The following is a 23,740-nucleotide window of genomic DNA, read 5'->3' on the forward strand; positions in this document are numbered from 1 at the left end:
TAGGTCTATTCAGATCTTCTATTTCCTTTTGAGTCAGTTTTGTTTTCTTAAGTAATCCTCTACACCTACATCCAATATGGAGCTTGAACTCACAGCCCTGAGATTAAGAGTTGCATGTTTCTACCAACTGAGCCAACCAGGTGCCCCTTGAGTCACTTTTAATAGTCTTTCCATTAATTTCTCCATGTCATCTACATTATCTAATTTGTTGGCATAAAATTTTTCATGCTTTTCTCTTACAGTCTTTTTTAAATGGTAGTAATGCTCCTGTTTTCATTTCTGATTTTAGTAATTTGAGGCTTGCCTCCTTCTCCCTGGGCAGTTTAACTAAAGTTTGTCAATTTTCTTGATGTTTTTAAGAACAAACTTTTGGTTTTGCTGATTTCCTCTATTGCTTTTCTACTCCCTATTTCATTTATTTTAACCTAATCTTTATTTTCTTCCACTTGTTATTTTGGGTTTAGTTTGCTCTTCTTCTTCTAGTCTCTATGGTAAAAGATTAGGTTATTGGTTTCAGATCTTTCTTTTTAATAGAAGCATTTGTAGGTGTAAATTTTCCTCTAAGTACTGCTTTAGCTGCATTCCCTAAGTTTTAGTATGTTGTCTTTCCATTTTCATTCATCTAAAAATATTTTCCAATTTCCCTTGTGATATCTTCTCTGACCAAGTGGTTATGAGTATGCTGTTTAATTTCCATATGCTTTTAAATTTCAAACTCCTTTTTGGAAGTGATTTCTCATTTCATTCCAGCATGGCCCAAGAACACACTTTGTATGCTTTCAACTATTTTAAATTTATTAAGACTTGTTTTATGGCCCAACATAAAAATTACTTTATAGTCCATCCTAGAGAATGTTCAATTGTGCATTTGAAAAGAATGCATATTCTCTTGTTGAGTGGAGTATTCTCTAGATGTCACAGGTCTCCTTGATTTATAGTACTTTTCAAGGCTTCTTAGTTTGTCTTCTAATTGTTCTATTATTTAAAATGGAATATTGATGTTTGCAACTGTTATTGTTGAATTGTATTTTCCCTTCAGTGTGGTCATTTCTGCTTTCTATATCTTAGGGCTCTATTGGAAGAAGCATATATATTTTCAACTGTTTTATCTTCATAAGGGACTGACACTTTTATCATTATAAAATAACTTTTTGTCTCTGGTAGCAATTCTGAAAGTCTATTTTGTCTGGTATTCATATAGTCACTCCAGCTCTTTTTTTGGTTCCTGTTTGCATGGCAAGTCTTTTTACATTCTTTTGCTTTCAACCTATTTTGATACAAAATGTTTTCCATAAAGAGCATTATACTTCCATCATGGTGCTTTTTGATTTGTTGTTTGTTTGTTTGTTTTTTTTAAATCCATTGTGCCCATATGTCTTTTGACTGAATTGATCTATTTATATTTAATGGAATTACTGGTAAATTAAAATTTACATCTGTCAGTTTGCTATTTGTTTCCTATACGTCTAATATCTTTTAATTCCTCTATTCCTCCCCTACCATCTTATTTTGCATTAAAAAGATATTTATTAGTGTGTCATTTCGTCACTTACCCTTTCTTGTATAATATTTTTTGAGTGACTTATTTAGCAGTTGCCCTGAAGATTGTAATTAGCATCTTAACTTCTAACAGTCGAGCTTAAATCAATATCAATTTCAAGAGTACACAAAAACTTTGCTCTTAACATAGTAGTCTCCAAGGGTGCCTGGGTGGCTCAGTTGGTTAAGCGACTGCCTTTGGCTCAGGTCATGATTCCAGAGTCCTGGGATCAAGTCCTGCATCGGGCTCCCAGCTCCATGGGAAGACTGCTTCTCTCTCTGACCTTCTCCCTTCTCATGTTCTCTCTCTCTCTCTCAAATAAATAAATGAAATCTTTAAAAAAAATAGTAGGCTCCATTATTCCTCCCCACTTTGTGCTACTATCACAAAATTATGTCTATATTTTGTATCTCTCAACCCTGATCTCTATTTATTATTTATGCAGTTGTCTTTTAAATCAGAAAGTGGGGGAAAAAAGAGAGGTAAAAATTACATTTGCACTCTCTTAAAAATTAATCCATACTTTACTTTTATTGGTACTCATATTTGTGTGGATCAGAGTTACTGTTTGGTATCCTACCATTTCAGCCTGAAAGACTCCTTCAGTACTTCTTACAGGACATATTTGCTAGTCATAAATTTTTCTAGCATTTGTTTATCAGGAATATCTTAATTTCTCCTTCATTTTTGAAGGATACTTATGCTAGATATAGCATTCTTGGTTGATGGTATTTGCAAAATTGATACACAAAAATTTATTGCACTTCTATGCACTAGTAGTGAATATCACAAAGAGAAATTAAGAAAACATTCCCACCTACAATTGCCTCAGAAAGAATAAAATATAAGGAAGATTTCAAACCTATAATAATCAAAGCAGTACGGTATTTGCATGAAATAGATACAGAGATAAATGAAACAGAAGAGCCCATAAAAAAACCCATGCATATATCATCAATTAACTTATGACAAAGGAGCCAAGACTATACAACAAGGATAGCAGACTCTCCAATAAATGGTCTTGGGGAAACTGGACAACTACATGAAAAGAATGAAACTCAACCACTATCTTACACCATACACAAAGATTAACTCCAAACAGATTAAAGACTTGAATATTAAAACTGGAATCCATAAAACTCCTACACAAAAACATACATTGTAAGCTCCTTGATGGCAATCTTGGTGATGATTTTTTGGATCTAATACCAAAAGAAAAGGCAGAAAGAGCAAAAACAAATAAATGCAACCACATCAAAATAAAAAAAGCTTCAGCCCAGTAGAGGAAACCATCAGCAAAATAAAAAGAGAATGGGAGAAAATATTGGCAAATCATATTGCTAAGGGGGTTAACATCCAAAATATATAAAGAACTCCTATAACTCAAAAAAAAACAGAACAATCTGATTTTAAAGATGAGCAGAGGACCTGAATACACATTTTTCCAAAGAAGGCATACACAAGGCCAACAGAGACATGAAAAGATGCTCAACATCACTCACCATCAGGGAAATGGAAATCAAAACCACAATGAGATATCACCTCACACATGTTAGAATGGCTAGAGTCAAAGAGACAAGAAATAAGTGTTGGCAAGGACGTGGAGAAAAGGGGACCCATGCACACTGTGGGTAGGAATGCAAATTAATGCAGCCACTAAGAAAAACAGTATGGAGGTTCCCCCCAAAATTAAAAATACCATATGATACAGCAATACCACTTATGGGTATTTATAAAAGAAAATTAAAAACTCAAAAAGATCTATGCACACACAGCCCTCTGCCCCATGTTCGCTGTGATATTATTTACAATGGCCAATGCATGGAAGCAACCTAAATGTCCACTGGTGGATGAATGGATAAGAAGATATATATATATACCCACTGGGATATTACTCAGCCATAAACAGGAAATCTTGCCTTTTGCAACAACGTGGGTCAACCTTGAGTACATTAGGCTAAATGAAATAAGTCATAGAAAGACAAATGCCAAATTATCTCACTTATATGTAAAATCTAAAAAAGAAAAACAGACTCACAGATCCAGGGAACAGACTAATGGTTGCCAGAAGTAGGCAGATAGAGGGTGATCTGAAGGTACCAAGCCTCAGTTACAAAATAAATAATTCCTGGGGATGGAATTATAGCATGGTGACTATAGTTAATACTATATTGTATGTTTGGAAGTTAAAGAGAGCAGAACTTAGTCCTCATCACAACAAAAACATTTTAAGTCTACATGGTGATGGATATTAACTAGACTTACTGTGGTGATCATTTTGCAATATAGACAAATGTATACCTAAAACTAGCATGTTATATGTCAATTATATCTCAATTTAGAAGATGGAAATCTGCTACTTAAGTACTGTCTTTCCATAATCTTGTACCTTCCAGTCTTGGCACCTGTGAACTATCCACCTGAAAAACAGATGTGTTGATAGTACTGTTTCAGGAATCATTTTCACTATGCTTAAATCAGATATAGAAAGAATTAAAGGGGGCTGTATAAAAGGAATGTGTCCTTTACTTAGTGACTATCATGTCTAAATTGCCACTACTTCACGTAAATGTTCAACTACAGATGTTCATGGCCCTGACCCTAAATACTCGTGTGCCATGTGTGCTCCTAGGGGACAGGCAGAACTCTGGTCTTCCACATTTATTTCCAATTATACCTTCAAACGATTTTCTTCTAGTGCAGAAAAGGAATGAAAAAGCATGACCTGGCTGTTAAATGGATCTGTTAATCTGCCCCATAATACAGACTGAAACTTTATAATTGCTTCAGGATAAGCCTTATTTTTTTTTTTTTTTGGTCCAGTTTTTAAAACTCCTAAAAGGCCATTTAGCAGTCATTGTTCTTTGTGGAAAAAATAAAACACTTTTCATTTCTAAGACCTATTCTTTATTTAATCTATAAACAATTCATTTGAATCTTTACTCTGAAAACAAACCATCACAGAAACCTAAGTCTTCTAAGGAAACTGTCAGGATGCTGAATCAGGATGGAAAGAATCAAAGATAAATTAAGAAGCCTTAATTAACTGATACTAAAAATACCCATGATGGCTTTTTTTTGGTAGGTTGGTGGCAGAGAACTAAGACACACCTAAGACTGAAGTTCAGAAGGGGAAGTGGTCTCTTGGCTCAAAAGCCAAAAGGACTCTGATGGGACATGAAGTGTTGTCTGTGTTGAGAATGGCTCAGTCAACAAGGTTGACAGTGTCTGATGAAGAATCACTGTCTCATGATTTATTTTGCCTATGAGATTTTCTGCTTTACCTTATCCATGAATACTACTGAATGTGCCCCTAAGCCACCCTATTCCAACCCAGAAAATACAGCAGAACCGGAGAAGAAGGTATCTGTATTCCTATTCCTCAGACCCCAGCACATAGAAGTAAAATAATTTTTCAAATAACAGAAAATAACGATGTAGCAAGAATATGGAGAAATTGGAACTCCTGTGAATTACTGATGGGAATGTAAAATGATGCAGCCACGGAGGAAAAAAGTATAGCAGTTCCTCAAAAACAAACAAACAAACAAAAATCAAACATACAATACCATATGGTCCAGCAATTCTACTTCTAGGTGTACACTCAAAAGCACTCAGAGCAGTGCCTTACAGTTACTTGTACACACATGTTCACAGCATTATCCACAATAGCCAAAAGATGGAAACCCAAATGTCCACCAATGGGTAAATGGGTAAACAAAATGTGGTCTGTATATACAATGAAATATTATTCAGCTTAAAAAAGGCCTGAAATTCTGACACAAGCTACAACACGGGCAAACCTTAAAGACATCACGCTAAGTGAACTAAAAAGGACAAATAGTGCATAACTCCACTTACATGTGGCACCTGAAACAGTCCAATTCATAGAGATAGAAAGTGGTTCTTACCAGGACTGGGGTGGGGGTGGGGGTGGGGCACTAGTTAGTGTTTCATGGGTACAAAGTACCAGTTTGTGATGATGAAGAATTTATGGAGATGGAGAGTAGAGATCACTGCATGACAGTGTGAATGTACCTAATACTATCTTCTACTTAAAAATAGTTAAAATGGTAAATTCTACGTCAAGTATATTATACCATAATTTAAAAAGATTAAACTTGCCTTTCTGGTGAAAACTGTCTTTTAGATTGCTGGTGGTGCTTTTCAGTTGTTGTAATTTTAAAAACTCCTCTCCTATGCTCAAATTCTCTTCTTGCTTGACCCATGGAAGTGTTTTCTATGGAAATTAATTTTACTGAACATTCTCAAACTTTTTCAGCAGGGGCTACCCTACCTCCCACCTCCAGATGAGACTCAGTGGGTGGCAGGGCAAGAGGCCACACCTACAAGCCCCCGAAAGAAACGGAAGAGTAGCTTCTGACCACCTACACGAGCCGTTCTTATTTCTAGCTGCACTTTATCACCACTTCAGACTTTAAAAAAAAAAAAAAAAAAAGGAAATTACGGACACCCCCCCACACACACCCAAGGATTATGGTTTAACTATCAGTGAAGAAGCCCACATATGGATGTTCTCTCAAATTCTGATGTGTAGCCAGGTTGAGACCCACCAACTTAGACACTCCTTAGAGAGCTCTCTGGAGTAGAACTCAACGTTCAAAAAATCTCACCATTTAGAAATAATGGCATGGGTGCCCGGGTGGCTCAGTCGGTTAAGCGTCTGACTTCGGCTCAGGTCACGATCCCAGGGTCTTGGGATCGAATCGTGCCAGCTCAGTGGGAAGTCTGCTTTTTCCTCTCTCTGTGCCTTGCCCCCTCTCCCTCTCAAATGAATAAATAAAAATATTTTCTAAAAAAAGAAAGAACGGCAATTAGGGCTCAGAAGGAATAAGAAGCTGTAAAACTTTGAATTTTGATAACCCTTAAACCAGAAATAAAGACAAGTTAGAATTCAAGAATTCAGCAAACATTTGTTCAAGCTACTACTTTAAGCGGCCATGCCCAGGCAGGTAGAAGAGATGACGCCTCTCCCAGTGGAGCTCCCCGGCTCCATGAGCAGAGGAAGCCTGGGGCAGGCAGGACACCCATGTGAGTACTACCCCAACGACAAGTGCATGAGGGGAACATGTGGGAGCAGTTTCTATGTGGATGGAAAAATCAGGAAAAATTTTCCGGAAAAAGCTATCTCTTTATGAGCCTTGAAAAGGGACTAGAAATTAGTGAGGCAAACCTGGGAAGATAAAGTGACATTCTCTTTTCTGGAAGGCAGCGTGTGTCAATCTGGATTACCCTGGGCCCAGGAGCAAGGGGCAGTGCTTGGCTGACCCTGGTGGTGGGTCAAGGTGAAGTGATTTGAAATGAGGTGGACTCAAGTGTACAGCGTCTGGGGTTGGGTGATACAGCTGCTCAGGGGGCTCAGGAAGAGCGCCTGCTAAGTTCATCTTCTGAAGCCAGTGCAGAGACTTGACCTCGCCAGCCCCCAGGTCAACCATGCACGGCAATGACCCTTAATTCTCATTTACACTAACACACTGTCTGCCTCTTCGATAGACTCCAAATGAAAACTCTATCTCCAGACGCTCTCCCACAAGCTCTTAGGAAAGTCAAGGTGGTGACAAAGGATGTTTCTCCCCTCTTGTGACCCGATTAGAAAGTGTGAGAATCATTCTTTGAAATCCTTCCTCCACGTGCCATCCATAATTATGAAATGATTTGCCATCCGGGAAATCATGAAAATGAACATAAATCTACTTCTCAACTTTCTAGTGATCTTTTGTTTTGGTTTTCTCTTATTGATCAGTCTCTTTTTGGAGTACTTAATCTAAAGCCAGGGATGCTGTTTATCTCCACATGCCATCCTGCACGCAGAGTTCGGTCCCTGGATGATGATGAGCACAGGTCCACCAGCCAGGAGAGAGACAAAGTCCATCATGAGCCCAAAGCAACGAGTTCACATGCTCCTAGGTGTTACCGTCAGGAATGATCTGAAGCGGCTCTGTGTGGTGAGAATTCAAACACTGACAGAGCAGCAGAAACTTCTGCAGAATCTGTTCTCCTTTCAACCTCACCACACCCCAGAAGGCAGGTGGTTGGACACCTAATCTCTAGGTGGGGAAACTCGGCAAGCACGGCCTGCTGTGCCCCAGTGGAGCGTGGGTGGCAGCGATGCCCCTCCCCCACAGTCCATCTTCATCAGCGCTCCGGTCCCCATGGTCATCAGCCACACACAGCACTGGGCCAATTCCCCCGGACAGGCCTATGAGCCGTCTGAACCCAGGGGACAGGGGAACTCAGACACAGTCTGATCTTGCTTCTTGGTGAAGAGACCCATCATTCAGCAGAGCTGTTCCAAGTGCCCTGCACTTGATGTCGTATTCTGTGAGGAATTCCATTTCCCCCATTCTGCACATGAAGAGCACGGAGGCTCACTGATCAAGAACTTGGTCACTTGGCGGGCAGTGGGAGTGCCATCTCTGGAGACATGCTAACAGGAGCCGGGTCACCGTGCAACTCTGGACAAGCGACTTCGCCTGTCCACGCCTCCATTTCCTCGTATTTAAAGGAGGAGGAGAATACTAGCACCTCCCTTGCCGGACTGAGTGAAGATGGAACAAGAAAGCACCCAGAGCACCAAAGACTGCCTGACGCCTGGGATACGAGCCTGATGCTCAGCGAGCGATAATCATGAAGTCAGCTGGGCTTCCCAGAGAGAAGCGATAACTTCTCATTTTCAAAATTCTGAGTCCTGAATGTTTTATTTGCCGAAATTCTGAAGGATACCCCTCCACTTCCACCAAGCCCCACTTGAACACAGCCGCCCCGCCCTCAGCTGCCCTGGACAAAGTCCCTTGGGGACGGGCACACAGACATGCAGGCGCTCCTCACCCCACATGCCCACCGTAACCGCGCACAGATGCGGTCCCTGTGGACAGAACAGAACACGTCGGCGAGGCCACTGAATATCTGCTGGTCTCTAGAATGTACCTCATTCTGGATTTGCTATCTAACAAATGGGCAACAGGCCGCCCTTCCCCCCAACACTCCGTCACCATCCCTGTGGCATCTAAAGTCTCAGGATGGAATCATCATGCCCCCCAGCTCTCCTTCCATCCCAGGGAGCCCACACTCCACTCCAGTGACAGTCACGCCGCACCAACCTAAGGACAAGGTCCCATGTTGGTCCCCAGACCCTGCACTGAACTGTATGACACACCGTCACTCTACTGAGAACACTAATTTTTATCTTCCTTACACAAAGCAGTCACACATGGAAAACAATACATTTACAAATGGCCTCAAAGTGGCAGAACAAGGTTATTACCTCCCTTTAAAAAAAAAAAAAATTTTTGAGAGCAAGCGAGCGTGCACTAGTGAGTGTAAGTGGTGGGAAGGGCAGAGGCAGGGGGAGAGAATCCCAACCAGACACAGGGTTCAATCCCATGACTCTGAGATCATGACCCAAGTCAAAACCTAGATTGGGACGCTCCACCGACTGGAGCCACCCAGCTCCCATACCTCTCTTTCTTATAGTAATTATATTCACGAGGCAAAGTAAAATATTGCCAATTCTGGCTATGTTCATTTGGCTTTGTTGATCTGAACCCAGGCTGATGTTTACTACTATGTTATCTACCAAGAAAGGGTTTGGCCAAGGAAATTAATCCAGACAAAATTCCTTCTCAACAAATATCTAGAGAAAGAAGGCCCTGTGTAACTGTGATTGGCTGAGAGCCCAAACTCCACAACCCTCCATAAGGACAGAACACCCACAATGAATCCAGAGCCTGGAAACTTGTCAGGCAATGGGATTTTCTTTTTTCCTATTATGAAGATTCCTATTTTTATTACTATTTTCCTATTTTTATACAGCTGGCATTCTGGTTAACAGAATGTTCTAATTACCTGAATCACCATCTACTTTTGCACCTAAGTTACAACTCAAAGTATAATTCAACAAATTATAATAAAACCAAAATTAAATTTAACATGTCCACTATCACCATATCATACAACATTGTTCAACTAGCTAAACTAAAAAATGTCACAAATCCCCCTACACCCACAGAAATGAAGACAAATTTCTATTTTGTCAATCAGTCCTCATAGGCTTCCCCGAGCTTGCCTCTCGCCTGAGAGCTGCATATACCCTGAGGTTTGCTCTTCCTTGAACTCGCTCGGACCTGGGCCTGCGCCTAAGGCACCCCTCCCATGCTATGTCTTCCACAATGCCCTTGCCAAACCGTCCTCAGCAGCAGTTCTCTTTTCTCTTACAAAAACCCAAAATTTCCCATTCATACCTCATTTTCTATGTCATGGGACAGGAAGTTACACATTTATCATAACCATTCTCTCTCTGCTAGATACCAACTACTTGGGGGCAGAGGCTGAGTGTTCCCCACAGGCTCCATGCAGTCCCACGGTCAGCAGTGTCTGCGGGATTCAGTCCACGGTGCTCCTCCTACCCCATTAATATCCAGCAGACAGCCAGCCTCCAACAACCAGCATTTCCACCTTCCCGGGTCTCGGTTTCCTTAGTTACCTCACTTCCTTATTAGGAATAAGAGGTGATTCTGCCAAAGTCAACTTGTCCATCTGAAGCCCCAGTCCCTCCACCCCATTTCCTCTTCTTTGGGCCTTCAACACATCTCTTTTTCTCACAAAACTTCAGCTTCTCTTCTTTCATTAAAGGAAAACAAAAAAACACTTCTCCTACGCCTTGAAACAGTTACCATCTCTCTTCCCTTCTCAACCCTGCCACATTTCTTGAAAGAGTTGTTCCTGGCCTTCTTGCCTCTTAGTGGTGTTCGCCATCCCCACCCCTGAACACACCATTCATCCTACTTCCCCAGAGGTCTCTTCTAAAGCATGGATCTAAGTTTCATTTTTAAAAGGGCCCTTTGCATCTCTAGAGACTATACTGGAAATGGGGATAAGCCATAGGGATGGAGAAGGTAGGTGCCAATAGAAAAAGTATAAATACAGTGGCCCACGTACAACCTCAATCCTTAGAATCAAAACCCGTCAAAACTCATGCCACCTAAGTTGGACCTCAGAAATAATCCCCCTGTCCTTCTTGCACATAGCTCCCTGCAGCCCTTCCAGCTACTTACTTCCATGACATCCTCTGTGATCACTGTCCTGCCCAAGTGAAACCTCCCCAGTCCTCTCCTCAACTGAACATCCACTTCCTCTTGCTCTACTGGAAATCTAACTTTCCTTGGAGGAGTCTGCCTATTTCTTACTCCTCTTGAATTCAGGCCCCCCATTCTCCTGTATATCCCCTGTTCCAGGGAATATACCTAATTGCCAACCATCTTAATGACACCATCTGGATGCCCGGCTCTCACACTCCCACACCCACCAAGCACCCTCCTCTTTCACATCCAAGACACAAGGCAGCCAATAGTCAAATTCATGACTCACCCACCTCTTGCCTCTGGTTGCCTCTGCCCTCGGCCTAGGCCCTGCTCCCTTCCCTGGCCACTCCCCCTGCAGCCACTTGAAATGGCTCCATCCTGGGATGCCCTCCAGGGACCTCAACTACTTCCAGAGCTTCAACACACCCGTGTCCACAGGACTCCAGCCCCCAAAACTGAGAGTCCTCCTAGACTTCTCATCCATCTCATAAGCCATAAATGAAACGATTTCATCACTTCACAATCACGTCTTATTTTTACAAGTCACTCAAACATCCACAGACAAAGCTGAAAGTGACCCTGAGACATCACCAATGTGCCCTCTGTTTTTGTGCAGGAAAGCACTAGTAAAACAGGGATGTGGTAGACACCCTTCTTTAGGGTATGAAAGCTATCCTTTTTGAGCCCGTGGTATATTAAAAAAAAATTATCTGGTCTTTGTGCCTCGTTCTTTTTTTTTTTTCCATTTTATTTTATTTCTTTTCCGTGTTCCAGCATTCATTCTTTGTGTACCATACCCAGTGCTCCATGCACTACGTGCTCTCCATAATATCCACCACCAGGCTCACCCAACCCCCCACTCCCCACCCCTCCCAAACCCTCAGTTTGTTTCTCAGAGTCCACAGTCTGTCATGGTTTGTCTCCCCCTCCAATTTCCCCCAACTCACTTCTCCTCTCCTTCTCGCAATGTCCTCTGTGTTATTCGTTATGCTCCACAAGTAAGTGAAACCATATGATAATTGACTCTCTCTGCTTGACTTATTTCACTCAGTATAATCTCCTCCAGTCCCATCCATGTTGATACAAAAGTTGGGTATTCATCCTTTCTGATGGAGACATAATACTCCATTGTATATATGGACCGTATCTTCCAGGTATATACAGAACATTCCACCCTAAAACAATAGAATACTCATTCTTCTGAAGTGCACATGGAACTTTCTCCAGAATAGACCACATACTGGGTCACAAATCAGGGCTCAACTGATACCAAAAGATGGAGATGATTTCCTGCATATTCTCACACCACACTGCTTTGAAACTGGAACTCAACCACAAGAAAAAGTTTAGAAAGAATTTAAACACTTGACCACCTTGCTTAAGAATGTTTGGATCTACCAGGAAATTAAGGAAGAACTTAAACAATTCACGGAAACCAATGAGAATGAAGACACTTCAGTCCAAAACCTATGGGATACAGCAAAGGCAGTCCTAACAGGGAAATACGTAGCCATCCAAGCCTCCCTCAAAAAGTTGAAAAATCCAGAATACACCAGCTCTCTTTACACCTTAAAGAACTGGAGAATCAACAACAAATTAAGTCAACTTCACACACAAGAAGGGAAATAATCAAGATTAGTGCAGAAATCAATGAGATAGACAGTAGAGATATAGTAGAACACATCAACAAAACTAGAAGCTGGTTTTTTGAAAGAATCAATAAGATTGATAAACCATTGGCCAAACTAACCCAAAAGAAAAGAGAGAGGACCCAAATTAATAAAATTATGAATGAAAAGGGAGAGATCATGACTAACACTGAGGAAATAGAAACAATCATCAGAAATTATTATCAACAGTTATATGCCAATAAGTTAAGCAACCTAGGCAAAATGGATGCATTCCTAGGAACCTATAAACTTCCAAAACTGAATCATGAGGAAATTGACAACCTGAATAGACCAATATCTACTAGTAACGAGATTGAAGTAGCGATCAAAACCCCCCAAAAAACAAGAGACCAGGACCTGACGGATTCCCTGGAGCATTCTACCAAACATTCAAAGAAGAAATAATACCTATTCTCCTGAAGCTGTTTCAAAAGATACAAACAGAAGGAAAACTTCCAGACTCTTTTTATGAAGCCAGTATTACCCTGATCCCCAAACCAGGCAAAGACCCCACCAAAAAGAATTTCAGACCAATATCCCTGATGAATATGGATGCCAAGATTCTCAACAAGATCCTAGCTAATAGGATCCAACAGTACACTAAAAAGATTATCCACCATGACCAGGTGGGATTTATCCCAGGGATGCAAGAGTGGTTCAACATTCGCAAATCAATCAATGTGATAGAACAAATCAATAACAGAAGAGAAAAGAACCATATGGTCCTTTCAATTGATGCAGAAAAAGCATTTGGCAAGATACAGCATTTGTTCCTGATTAAAACGATTCAAAAAGGGATAGAGGGAACATTCCTCAACTTCATAAAAGCTATCTATGAAAAACCCACAGAGAATATCATCCTCAATGGGGAAAAGCTGACAGCCAATTCTGGGCCAACAGCTTGTAAAACCCTTAGCATTTCCTGAGGGATGGGAGTGACTTTTTTGTGCTAATGATTAGGTGGCTGCTGAGGGTCTCAGGAGAGCTCCACAGTGGGGGCCGGGCGGGTTCCTGGAAAAATCAAGCACAGGATTAGGGGATTGGAACATGGGGCCATGCCGGACCATGCTGTGGGGCCATGCCAACCTCTGGGGATAGAAGCTGGAGACTGAGTCCCATTGTGTGGCCACTGAGTCAATCAAATGTGCCTACATAATGAAACTATCTAAAAACTGTGGAGGCAGAGGATCCGTGGAACTTCCCACGTTGTGAACGCATTAATGCACTGGCAGGGGGCTAGAGCTCATTCTGCAAGGAATCGCACAGCAGCTCTGCATTCTCTACCAGACCTCAGCCCGCGGGTCTCTTCATGTCACTGGTCCTAATTTGCACCTTTTGTAAAAGGACTCTAATAATAAATAGAGCATTATCCTGAGTTTTGTTTACTAGTCCTGCTAGCAAATTGTCAAACCTGAGAGAAAAACAACAGATTTACAGCTAGTCAGGAGTGCAGTTGGGCTGGGACCCCCAAACTGTTGTTGGTTAAGCAAAGGCAGTCGTGTGGGGACTGCCCGCTAACCTGTGGGGTCTGAGCTGACTCCGGGCAGTTAGGGCAGAGCTGAACAACGGCGCACCCCACTGGGTTTTTACTGGAATGGAGGCCCTACTCTGGGCTGGGCACTCAACTGGGAACCCTATGGGACTGTCATTAAAGGAGCACAGAGCCCTGCCTGCCACCTCACACACAGTGAGAATTCAAAACAGGGATCTCAGCCTTAAATTCTGAATTTGAACAAATCCACACCTCCCAGCGAGGCTCAAGATTATTTTAAGCTCAGTTCTTTCAAGCAATGGTTCTTATTGTCACCTTCCTGGAAGTGGCCAAAGGCAGTCTGTCACTTGAAAATGACACCCTGACTTCAAAAGAGAGCTAAACACTTCGTGTGGAGTGCCTCGCTGGCGTCAGTCAGAGCTAGCTGCTGGTCAGATGCCGAGGGGTAGGAGCGGAAGCCCGAGGCAGGTGTTCCCGGGTCTCCCTGCCCGGCGGAGCAGGGTGGCCAGTAGCCAGGGCAGAAGCCACCTGCGTGCTGTTTCCCCGGGCAGGGACGGCCGCCATTGCGCTCCCTCCCAAGCCATCCTGTGGGTGGTTACCTAACCCCTGGTTTCAGTAGTCATCGTTCGTAAGTTTGGGTTGTTTTTTTTTTTTTAGCTTTCACCCAGTACGACAATCTCTGCTTAGGCCATTAACACCCCTACACGTGCCTACAAGGTAATTCCAGAACAGTGTTTCCTCACCTGAGAGCAAAGATCGCCCCTGCCAAGTCCAATATGGCAAAATAAAGATGGACACAGAGTCAAACTCCCTGAATGGCGTCAAACATTACAGTTCCAAGGTCTGATACTCAAATCAGCTTCGAGTGACAGGTGAGGCTGTGACTTCACAGAAATCCAGGCGGGACAGACCCCGACGGGCTTCCAGTGAAGGGGCTCGCCACCCCCACAGCAAGACCGTTGTAGAAATGCGCCCTGATGGTGAGCCGTCAAGTCTCTCACTCAGCTTGTGGGAATCCAGGAGAGGCCCAGGCTCCAGCGCGGTCCTCTCACTCCACTCCCACAGGCCGTTTCCTGAGCAGCTGTCCCGACTGTCCAGAAGCCAGCACGAAACCGGCTTTCTGGCTTCTCTCTCCCCTTCTAGACACTGTGAGTGCATGTAACTTAAAAATGAAGTGGGAGGGGCGTCTGGGTGGCTCAGTTGATTAAGCAACTGCCTTCGGCTTGTGTCATGATCCCAGAGTCCTGGGATCAAGTCCCACATGCGGCTCCCAGCTCCATGAGGAGTCTGCTTCTCCCTCTGACCTTCTCCCCATTCATGCTCTCACTGTCTCTCTCTCAAATAAATAAATAAAATCTTAAAAAAAGAAGAAATGAAGTGGGAAGTACTGTTTGTATGTGAAGGTCTGTGAGGTCTGGCCTGGCTTCCCACAGAGAGTACGTGAATCTTGCGTGAAATGTAAACAAAGCTGTGACTTTTTAAGTTTTAGGAGGAGAACAAACTCCCTCCAAATCAGAATCATCACCTGATCAACCAAATCACTCTCACTTAAAGGCTTCCAAAAATACTAAATAATTTACTGAAAACTAATTTGCAAAAGCAAGTGCATGTGTGAAGAAAATAATTTAGTGTGGCAAAACCTATTTTCTTAGACACAAAAATTATATTTCTCTTTTGAAACAAGGATAATTAAGAAACAGGCAAATCGTTCATACTTTATGATAGTCATTATGCTTTGAAAATATATTGAAATGTTCACAAAAAGCCAAACATCAGTCATGTCATAGAAGTAAAAAGGTACCAAATATCTTGTCATAGGCCAGGCCTAATGCATAAAACCCATGTGCCTTTCTTGAATTTCAGATATATCTATTTGGATTCAAACTCTGGGGGGAATCAATGCAGATATTGATGACCTGAGCCGAAGGCAGAGGCTTTAACCCACTGAGCCACCCAGGCGCCCCTCAATGCAAATATTCAGTGGGTTTACTGGATACTTGATCATCTACGTAAAAGTTCCTATAATAAAATCCAGAAAGACTTAATCCAAGTTGTCCTCACCTTGAAGCTACCTTGCAGGGTTGCGGGCAGAGATCCTGTGTATAAGGAGACACGTATGCCAAGCCTGTGGTGAAGCAAGGCTCTGGGAAAGGTAAGGACCAAACACCCATCAGCTGGCTGCTTTAGCAGTCTCAACAACTGAGAGGCTGGACAACTGAGAGGCTCAGTCAGTGAAGCGTCTGCCTTCCACTCAGGATAAAATACATGAGGTCCTGGGATCAAGTCCCACATTGAGTCCTGCCCCTGTGGAGCTGGGAACCTGCTTCTCCCTTTGCCTCCACCTTTCTCTCTCTCTCTCTCTCATGAATAAATAAATAAAATCTTTAAAAGAAAAGGGGGGGGGGACTAGGGACCTGGCTTCTCTTTGAGCTTCCCAAGGACAGAAGCCTGGAGAAGGAAGAACACACCAGAGAAGACCTCAGTGGTGGTTCACGCTGCATCTCATTCTACACACTGGGAAACGAAGCCCTAGGGAAGCCAAAGACTTTGTCTAATGTTCTCGAAGTTTTCTGCTCAGAGTTATACTTCCTCTCGGCAAGAAGCCAGATTCTCCAAAGACACAGCCTTTTAATTTCAGAGCGATGAACTCCCATTTCACTGAGGAAAGGCCTCTTTTGGGAACCCTCGGGACCTTCCAAGTATGGCTGACCTCGCCTCTGTCGGCCTTCAGGTGAAGGATTCGGTGGAGACGGCACTCAGCCCTGAGGCCGCAGGGACCGAAGGCCAACGGGTAAGGCTTATGTTGGGGGAGGTCAGAAAATAGAGAGGGGAGCGCAGCACAGGGGGACCAGGTAAGGGTAAGAGCTCCAAACCGTCCTTGGGGTCAGAGACCATGAAATACATTTCCATAAAACTGACACTCAGGAAATGTTTGTTAAACACGGAGTGAAAATATCCTAGTCTGTTCCCTCCCGTGATGCAGGGCAAGAGGTCCCCCACAGCATCGTGCACCAGAACTTGCCCCAACAACTCTCCCTCCGCGCACTCTTCATGATCTTGCTCCCTCAAATTTATAGGATCGTCAAAACAAAAGTGATGAATCCAGTTCAAAACGCAGTCTTCGTCCCATCAGTATTCTGAGTGTAGAGATTTTGAGAGCAGTTGGGAAATATCCACAAAGGACTGGCCAAGCACAGGATGACAGACAGACAGACAGACAGACAGGGCTGTGCTCTAGAGTTGAAGATGGAGGAGATTAATCTTGAAGCTTTTCTGCCTCCATCCTCTAGGTTATAAATGTCAGTGATTTTTCTTGCCTCTAAGCCTCATGTTTTAAAGTACTTCCTTCCACAGTTACCACAGGCATTGTCTTATATAACCCACTGAAAAGGAGTCACTTTATGATAATGTAACATTTTAGGATTTGTGGACTACTACAGGTCTTTCTCAATTCAGTGGATTGGTCAGAGAATAAAAACTTCATTTTTTTAGAGGGGGGAAGGGCAGAGAGAGAATCTTAAGCAGACTCCACGTGGAGCCCATGGAGCCCAATGTGGGGCCTGAACTCACAACCCTGATATCATGAGCTCGGTCAAAATCAACGAGTTGGACTCATAACTGACAGCCACCCAGGTGTTCCAGGGGATATAAACTTTAAAAGATAGTTATACTCAGTTAAGCAATGGTTGAAAAACCAGAAACCCAATTTTATGTTTCAGCTATTAAATGTATCAATAAGCACTGAATTTATCAATTAAGCATGAAAATGATTAGCTTGTCAATTTTATATCACTATTAAGCTTATCAGTAAGCATGTTATATACTGAAACCAACTGGACTCCTAGAGAGGGGAACCAGAAGGCACAGGCAGCAGCCCCGGTGAGGAGGAGCCAAGTTTGGTTGCCACCACTGACGGGACACTCAGCCCAGCACCCGGCACATACACGCTTGTTGAAGAGATGGCTGCATGGACAGCTGATAGAATAATCAATTCTAAGCACCCATGAGGTCCATCTCTACCTGAATTAATCAAAAAGCCTGTTTCGAAGGTTTACTTAGTTTATCTGCTGAATAGAATACGACGTAGGGTCTTTCAAGGCTTCCTTCCTCCAGCACACTGTTACAGCAAACAGGACCCTGGAAGAACAATCAGGGAGGAGCAAAGGTCACCGTCCACACTCCTCACCTGCCATGTCGATGGCAAAAGGCCTGTCTGCTCTCCAGCCGGTGTACCAGCCCACGACTTTGCCGTTTTCCACCAACGGACGTTCATAGCGTCGCCCACCAACCAGGCCCACTGGCCAGACAGAGACTTTGCGTGTAGTTCGCATCTATAAAAAGGGGAAAGAGATGTGGTTTAAGTTTCCTGAGGGACAACAACTCGAAGGGAGGAAAGAAATGTGAACCACATAGTAGAAATGGGGTAGCGGTGTGGGGTGGAGGCGGGGCATAGATTTTCAGAAGCTGAAGGTCCCGACAGAACGCTTCTACTGGCAGACTGATGCCCGACGCCCGGCTGCTTGGCGCCATCAGCCACCCTCTGTCACAGAGTCAGCTGGTGGCTCAAGGCTTGAGAGAAAGAAAGTGGGTGTCAGTATCTGGACGTCACTTATTTGAAGCTAGGTTGTGACTGTCAAAAATATTTTCTCTTTGCTTCCAAGTTTGAATCTTCATACTTGGCATCTTTGGAAGTGAAAGGGTTGACTTCCCCTTAGGAAACTTGACTGCTCAGTGACAGCAAAAAGTTCACTCAGAAAAGCCGCAGGAGTTGCCTTTCTATGACTTGTTTATTTATACAGACACAGACATACTGGCTGAGGCTGTTACTAATGGCATCCAGATAGAGAGGGGATACTGGGCATCCTTGAGAAAGACCAAAAAACAAAAAAAACCCCACACCCTACATTCCACCTTTCAAGGGCAACTGAGCCCAACTAAAGGAGGAAGGGCATCATGAGGGCCGCTGGAGAAGCTCGCCTTCTCTCTTCCAGCACACACTGTAGTATCTGGTGGAATTCTGGTTAAAGACGGCCCTCGGCTGAAAGTGATTTACTGGATTTCTTTAAGGGAAAAGACATGTTCACAACAAAGCTTGCTAATGGCAGGGCAGCATTCTGGGGGGAAGCCATCATCACCACCTTCTAAAACATGTGTGAAACAGGACCATAAGCAGCCCACAAGACACCTTTGTGCAGCAAACTAGAAAGTTCCCTTTCCTCGGGCACACACGTATGCTGGGCCCATGTCTTGGCCATTAAAGTACAGGCTGCTTTCAGCTCCACTCACCCTCTCAGCTGGGGGTGTCCTTGGGTATAACCTACACAGCTGCATTTGGTGGACTGTTGTAATGACAATTTCAACACCAAAGCTTTTTTTCCCCCTCCAACACCAAAGCTTCGTGCTCAGCATGGAGTCTGCTGGAGATTAACTCCCTCTCCCTCTGCTCCTCTCCTTGCAAGCACATGCTCTTTCTCTCTCTTCCTAAAACAAATAAAATTAAAAAAAAAATAGAATCTTTGCCTAACTCAAAATCACAAGTTTTCTCCTCCTCTCTACAAGTATTATAGTTGTCACTTTTAGGTTTATGATCTATTTAGGTTATGATCTATTTAGCATTAATTTGTGAGTATGCTATGAGGGGCTGACTGCATCACCCAAGCACCCCTGAAGCTATGTTCTTTCTCCTTTTTTTTTTTTTTTAAAGATTTTATTTATTTATTTGACAGACAGAGATCACAAGTAGGCAGAGAAGCAGGCAGAGAGAGAGGAAGAGAAGCAGGCTCCCTGCTGAGCAGAGAGCCTGATGCGGAACTCGATCCCAGGACCCCGGGATCATAACCTGAGCCGAAAGCAGAGGCTTTAACCCACTGAGCCACCCAGGTGCCCCTGTTCTTTCTCCTTTTTGCATACGGATATCCAACTGTTCCAACCACAGTATGTAAATGGATATGTGACTGTCCCAGAGCTGAAGTGTCTTTGCACCTTTGTGGGTTTATTTATGGACATTCTCCTCTGATCTGCTGGTCCATTTGTTGATCTTGATGCTAACACCCTGTCCTGATTTACTGTGGCTCTAGAGTACTCTGGTAGTCCAGTAGTATTAATCCTTTGTTCTTCTTCATCAAAGTTGTTTTGACTGTTCTAATTCCTTTTCCTTTCCATATGAGTTTCAGATGCACCTTGAACATTTTAGCAAATTTTTATTGGGATTGCATTAAATCTATGTATCAATTTGGTGAGAAGAGACAGCTTAACAAAATCGGGTCATGAATAAGACATTTACGTAGATTTTTCTTCATTTACGTAGATTTCTCATTTTCCTCAGCAATATTTTCATGATTTAATTTTTTTTTTTTTTTTAGATTTTATTTATTTGACAGACAGGTCACAAGTAGGCAGAGACACAGGCAGAGAGAAAGAGGAGGAAGAAGGCTCCCTGCTGAGCAGAGAGCCGGATGCAGGGCGGGGGCGGGGGCCCTCGAACCCAGGACCCTGAGACCATGACCTGAGCCAAAGGCAGAGGCTTAACCCACTGAGCCACCCAGGCACCCACGTGATTCAATTCTTGAATCAGTATTAACATTTAATGTTTTGTGTCCTATGTCATCTCTGTAGGTGGGGAAAAGAAAACCCAGAAAGTTTACTAAAATTTCCACAGAAATATCACCCTCTCCCCAACTCACTCCACCTTCAAACTCCTGTTCCCTCACACACTCCAGAAAGTGTAAACATTTCTATCTGTCTTATGTATCAAACGTGCAAACATATGAAAAAACTAAAATCTAAATACATGCGTTTTTCCTAAATTAACACAGTGGCCTTATATCTATCTCTAAGGTATTAACAACAGTACTGTTCTTTGTTGGTATTTCCTTAAAATGTGCATGATTTTTCAGTTCCTAAATTGCTTTTACCCAGAGCATTAAATTTTCAAATCTGCCAAATGCTGGGAAACAGACCCCTTCTCCACCTTGTGTGTCCTCTTGAAAATGCATAGGTTGTGCCCTACGTATGTCAGGTGCCAAAAAATTCTTGATAAGCATCAGGTAGTAACTGAAAGGAAGACCACGTGTAACAAGCAAGCAGTGTGTGTCTGTGCAGGCCAAGGGACCAGCTCACCATCAGAAGAGGAGAAGGACAGACAATAAACGAACAGAAGTTTAAAATAATTTTAAAATAGGAATAGAGAAATCACCATTAAGGAGAATAATAAACCATAACTGTGAGACCACTGGTGTGAGGGAATTAAACACGGCCAAACCTGTGTTGCGGCAGGCTTTCTTCTTAAGCTGGGCCAGGAAAGACATGCAGGATTTGGCCCACAGACTTCAGAAGAGCCTCAGGTTCTAGGTAATGAGATGAACCCAAGAAACAAAACTTCCCATTTCTGTGCCAGTTTCTTGCTAGAAAATGCAGGTTTGGCTTATCACATTCCAAATTCCTGAGAGCAGCTCAGAGCTAACACTTACTTACGGGGGATTTTTTTCAGAGAATTGGGTGTTCAAAGGTGAAAGAGTGACTATCTGAACACAGGTGATATGGCAGGATTATGTATGTGAAATTAAAAAAAAAAAAAGCTTATCATTTAAGTATTTTAATACTTTGGAAGGATCCAGATGCCCCTGCCATGTGTGCACTGCTCTGAGAGTCAGCGTGGAACGCTCCATCAGAGTTAGACACACGGCCCCTCAGTACCCCACCGCTGTATCACATGGAATGTGCCAGACATTTCAAAGGAAAATAGCACAGCTATTTACAGAACTTCTTCATTTCACCCCTGGGAGCTATCCTTTGTTCTGTGTCCTTTTCACTCAATCTATGCTCTTTAAGAATTCCTCAGCAGCCACCTTTTCTGAGAAGGGGGAAAGATAACAATGACTGTTACTATTAAAAGTAAAAGCACTTTCATATAACTGAAATATTCTCGGTATTTAAAAGTTTTGTTACTTTATTAACACAAAATAATAGTTACATAAGGGGCACAACCTCAAGTGGCTGTGTGAGCCCCAATCTAAAACAGAGGACTAAACCACTAGATAGAAGATGTAGAGGAAGCAATTCACATATTTCTAAGAGTTACAATAGTACAAATAGATCCCCAAGGCATTCTCCTCCTATTTATTCAATGCCAAAGTCATAATCTATCATTTATTTCTCCCACCACGACCTCGATTAAATAGATGGAACTTGCACAGCAAGGTTAACCAGCCAAAATTGTGGACTATTTCCATAGTCCCAAGGGCTACTAAGGACACAAAAGATACCTCTGGTACATCTCCACACTCTTCCTAAATGCCATGTAAACTATCGAAAGGCAGACGTGCCTCATTGGCTCACCTAGCTGGCTCAGCTAGTTAAGAAGCAGTCTTGATCTCAGCATAGGTCTTGAATTCAGGGTTGTATGATCAAGCCTGCGATAAGCTCCACTCTTCAATGCTGTGGAGACTACTTTTAAAAACACCAAAAGCCAAAAACAACAAAAACTATCCCAGGGCAGGTGGTTGTTCATCTTCATCTTCTGAGGAAAGGAGGGAGGCAGGTAATTACTTCCCCCACCTGTGTCTGGTGACCCTCACCAACAATCAGCCCCTGGGGTTTTTAGCCAACTCTTTTCTGCAGCTTTACAACCTTTTGGTCCCTCCCTGGGGAATAGCTAAGAGCCAGCTCCAGGGACTGGAATACTTCAGAAGATCATACTAGGTGATCATCAGAATGCCTAGAGTAAAGCAGAAAGAGTTAAACAAATGCTTTTAGCTTCCTTTAAGACACACCAGTAAGGTGAAGTCTTGTCTTATTTTTTCCAAAGGGAAATGAATAAAGTTCTTGATCTTCTGAAATTTAAAATGTTGTAAGTGAGTTGGGGAAATTGGAGGGGGAGACAAACCATGAGGGACTGTGGACTCTGAGAAACAAACTGAGGGTTTTAGAGGGGAGGGGGATGGGGGGTTGGTTGAGCCTGGTGGTGGGTGTTATGGAGGGCACATATTACATGGAGCACTGGGTGTGGTGCATAAACAATGAATTCTGGAACACTGAAAATAAGATAAAAAATTTTTTTTAATAAGTAAATAAATCAAAATTAAAATGCTATAGGTAACCTTAAGGAGAATTACAATAAAGAATGACACTCTGTATCCTGTTTTTTAAACACTGCAATGGGAAAGAAAAACACCCTAAATCCAAAAGGATCCAGTAAACAGAAGACACAAGGAAAGAGCAGAACAAATACAAGGAAGAAATAAAAAAATGATGACCTGGAGTTGAGGATCCTTCTCCAATTTCACTGTCCATAAACATCTGATATTTCCAACAGAGAAACAACATTACATAATCCAACGTACCCATAAAATTCTTTGGGAACAAGTTTGAAAATTAATGTCATATCTGTGCTTTCTTTCTTGCATCTGCCCCCTAATAGTTTTAGCAACAATTTCCTTCAACTAATGGACACTTGGCTCAATGCTACTCATTCCAGAGTCCTTCATGTAACTTTACATTGCCTAGGATTTTTTTTTTTTGCCTGATTTCCCTATACCTCCATTCCCACAGCATGAACTTTTGAGGTGCATAAAGTATCTAAGAATTCTAGAAAGCAGAAATGTTCCTAATGTTATATTCCAAACCCATCTCCTATGTTATTGGTTAGAAGATCAAGTCTAACATTTCTTCCATACCTGTTGTATTTTTTCACTAAACCATCCATCACATAATGTGTGTCTAGTGCTGTGCTAGGCCCTGAGCAAGGCTGACAATGTTCTCATTTAACAAGCCAACATTCCAGGACAGAAAAAGCAATGACACATCAAATTGCAAAATTAGTTACTTAATTTCTATGCTGATAAGGGCTGTAAGGGAAGAAGACAGTCTATAGGAGCAGGATGTGGAGGATCTGATGTGATCTAGGATTTGCTGAAGTTTCCTTGAGGACATCAGCATG

General features: G+C 42.6%; 1 protein-coding gene across 1 annotated transcript in view; it reads right to left on the reverse strand.

The window, feature by feature from the left end:
- Positions 1 to 23,740, reverse strand: part of B3GAT2 (beta-1,3-glucuronyltransferase 2) — a gene marked incomplete at both ends in the record, with an annotated part of 72,085 nt that overhangs the window by 7,550 nt on the left and 40,795 nt on the right. The window contains one exon of the mRNA XM_080807186.1: positions 17,990 to 18,134. Within this exon, the coding sequence (XP_080663312.1) occupies positions 17,990 to 18,134 (145 nt within the window). The remainder of the gene's footprint in view (positions 1 to 17,989; positions 18,135 to 23,740) is intronic.

The sequence above is a fragment of the Martes martes genome (genome assembly GCF_963455335.1).
Source record: "Martes martes genome assembly, chromosome: 6".
Taxonomy (NCBI): domain Eukaryota; kingdom Metazoa; phylum Chordata; class Mammalia; order Carnivora; family Mustelidae; genus Martes; species Martes martes.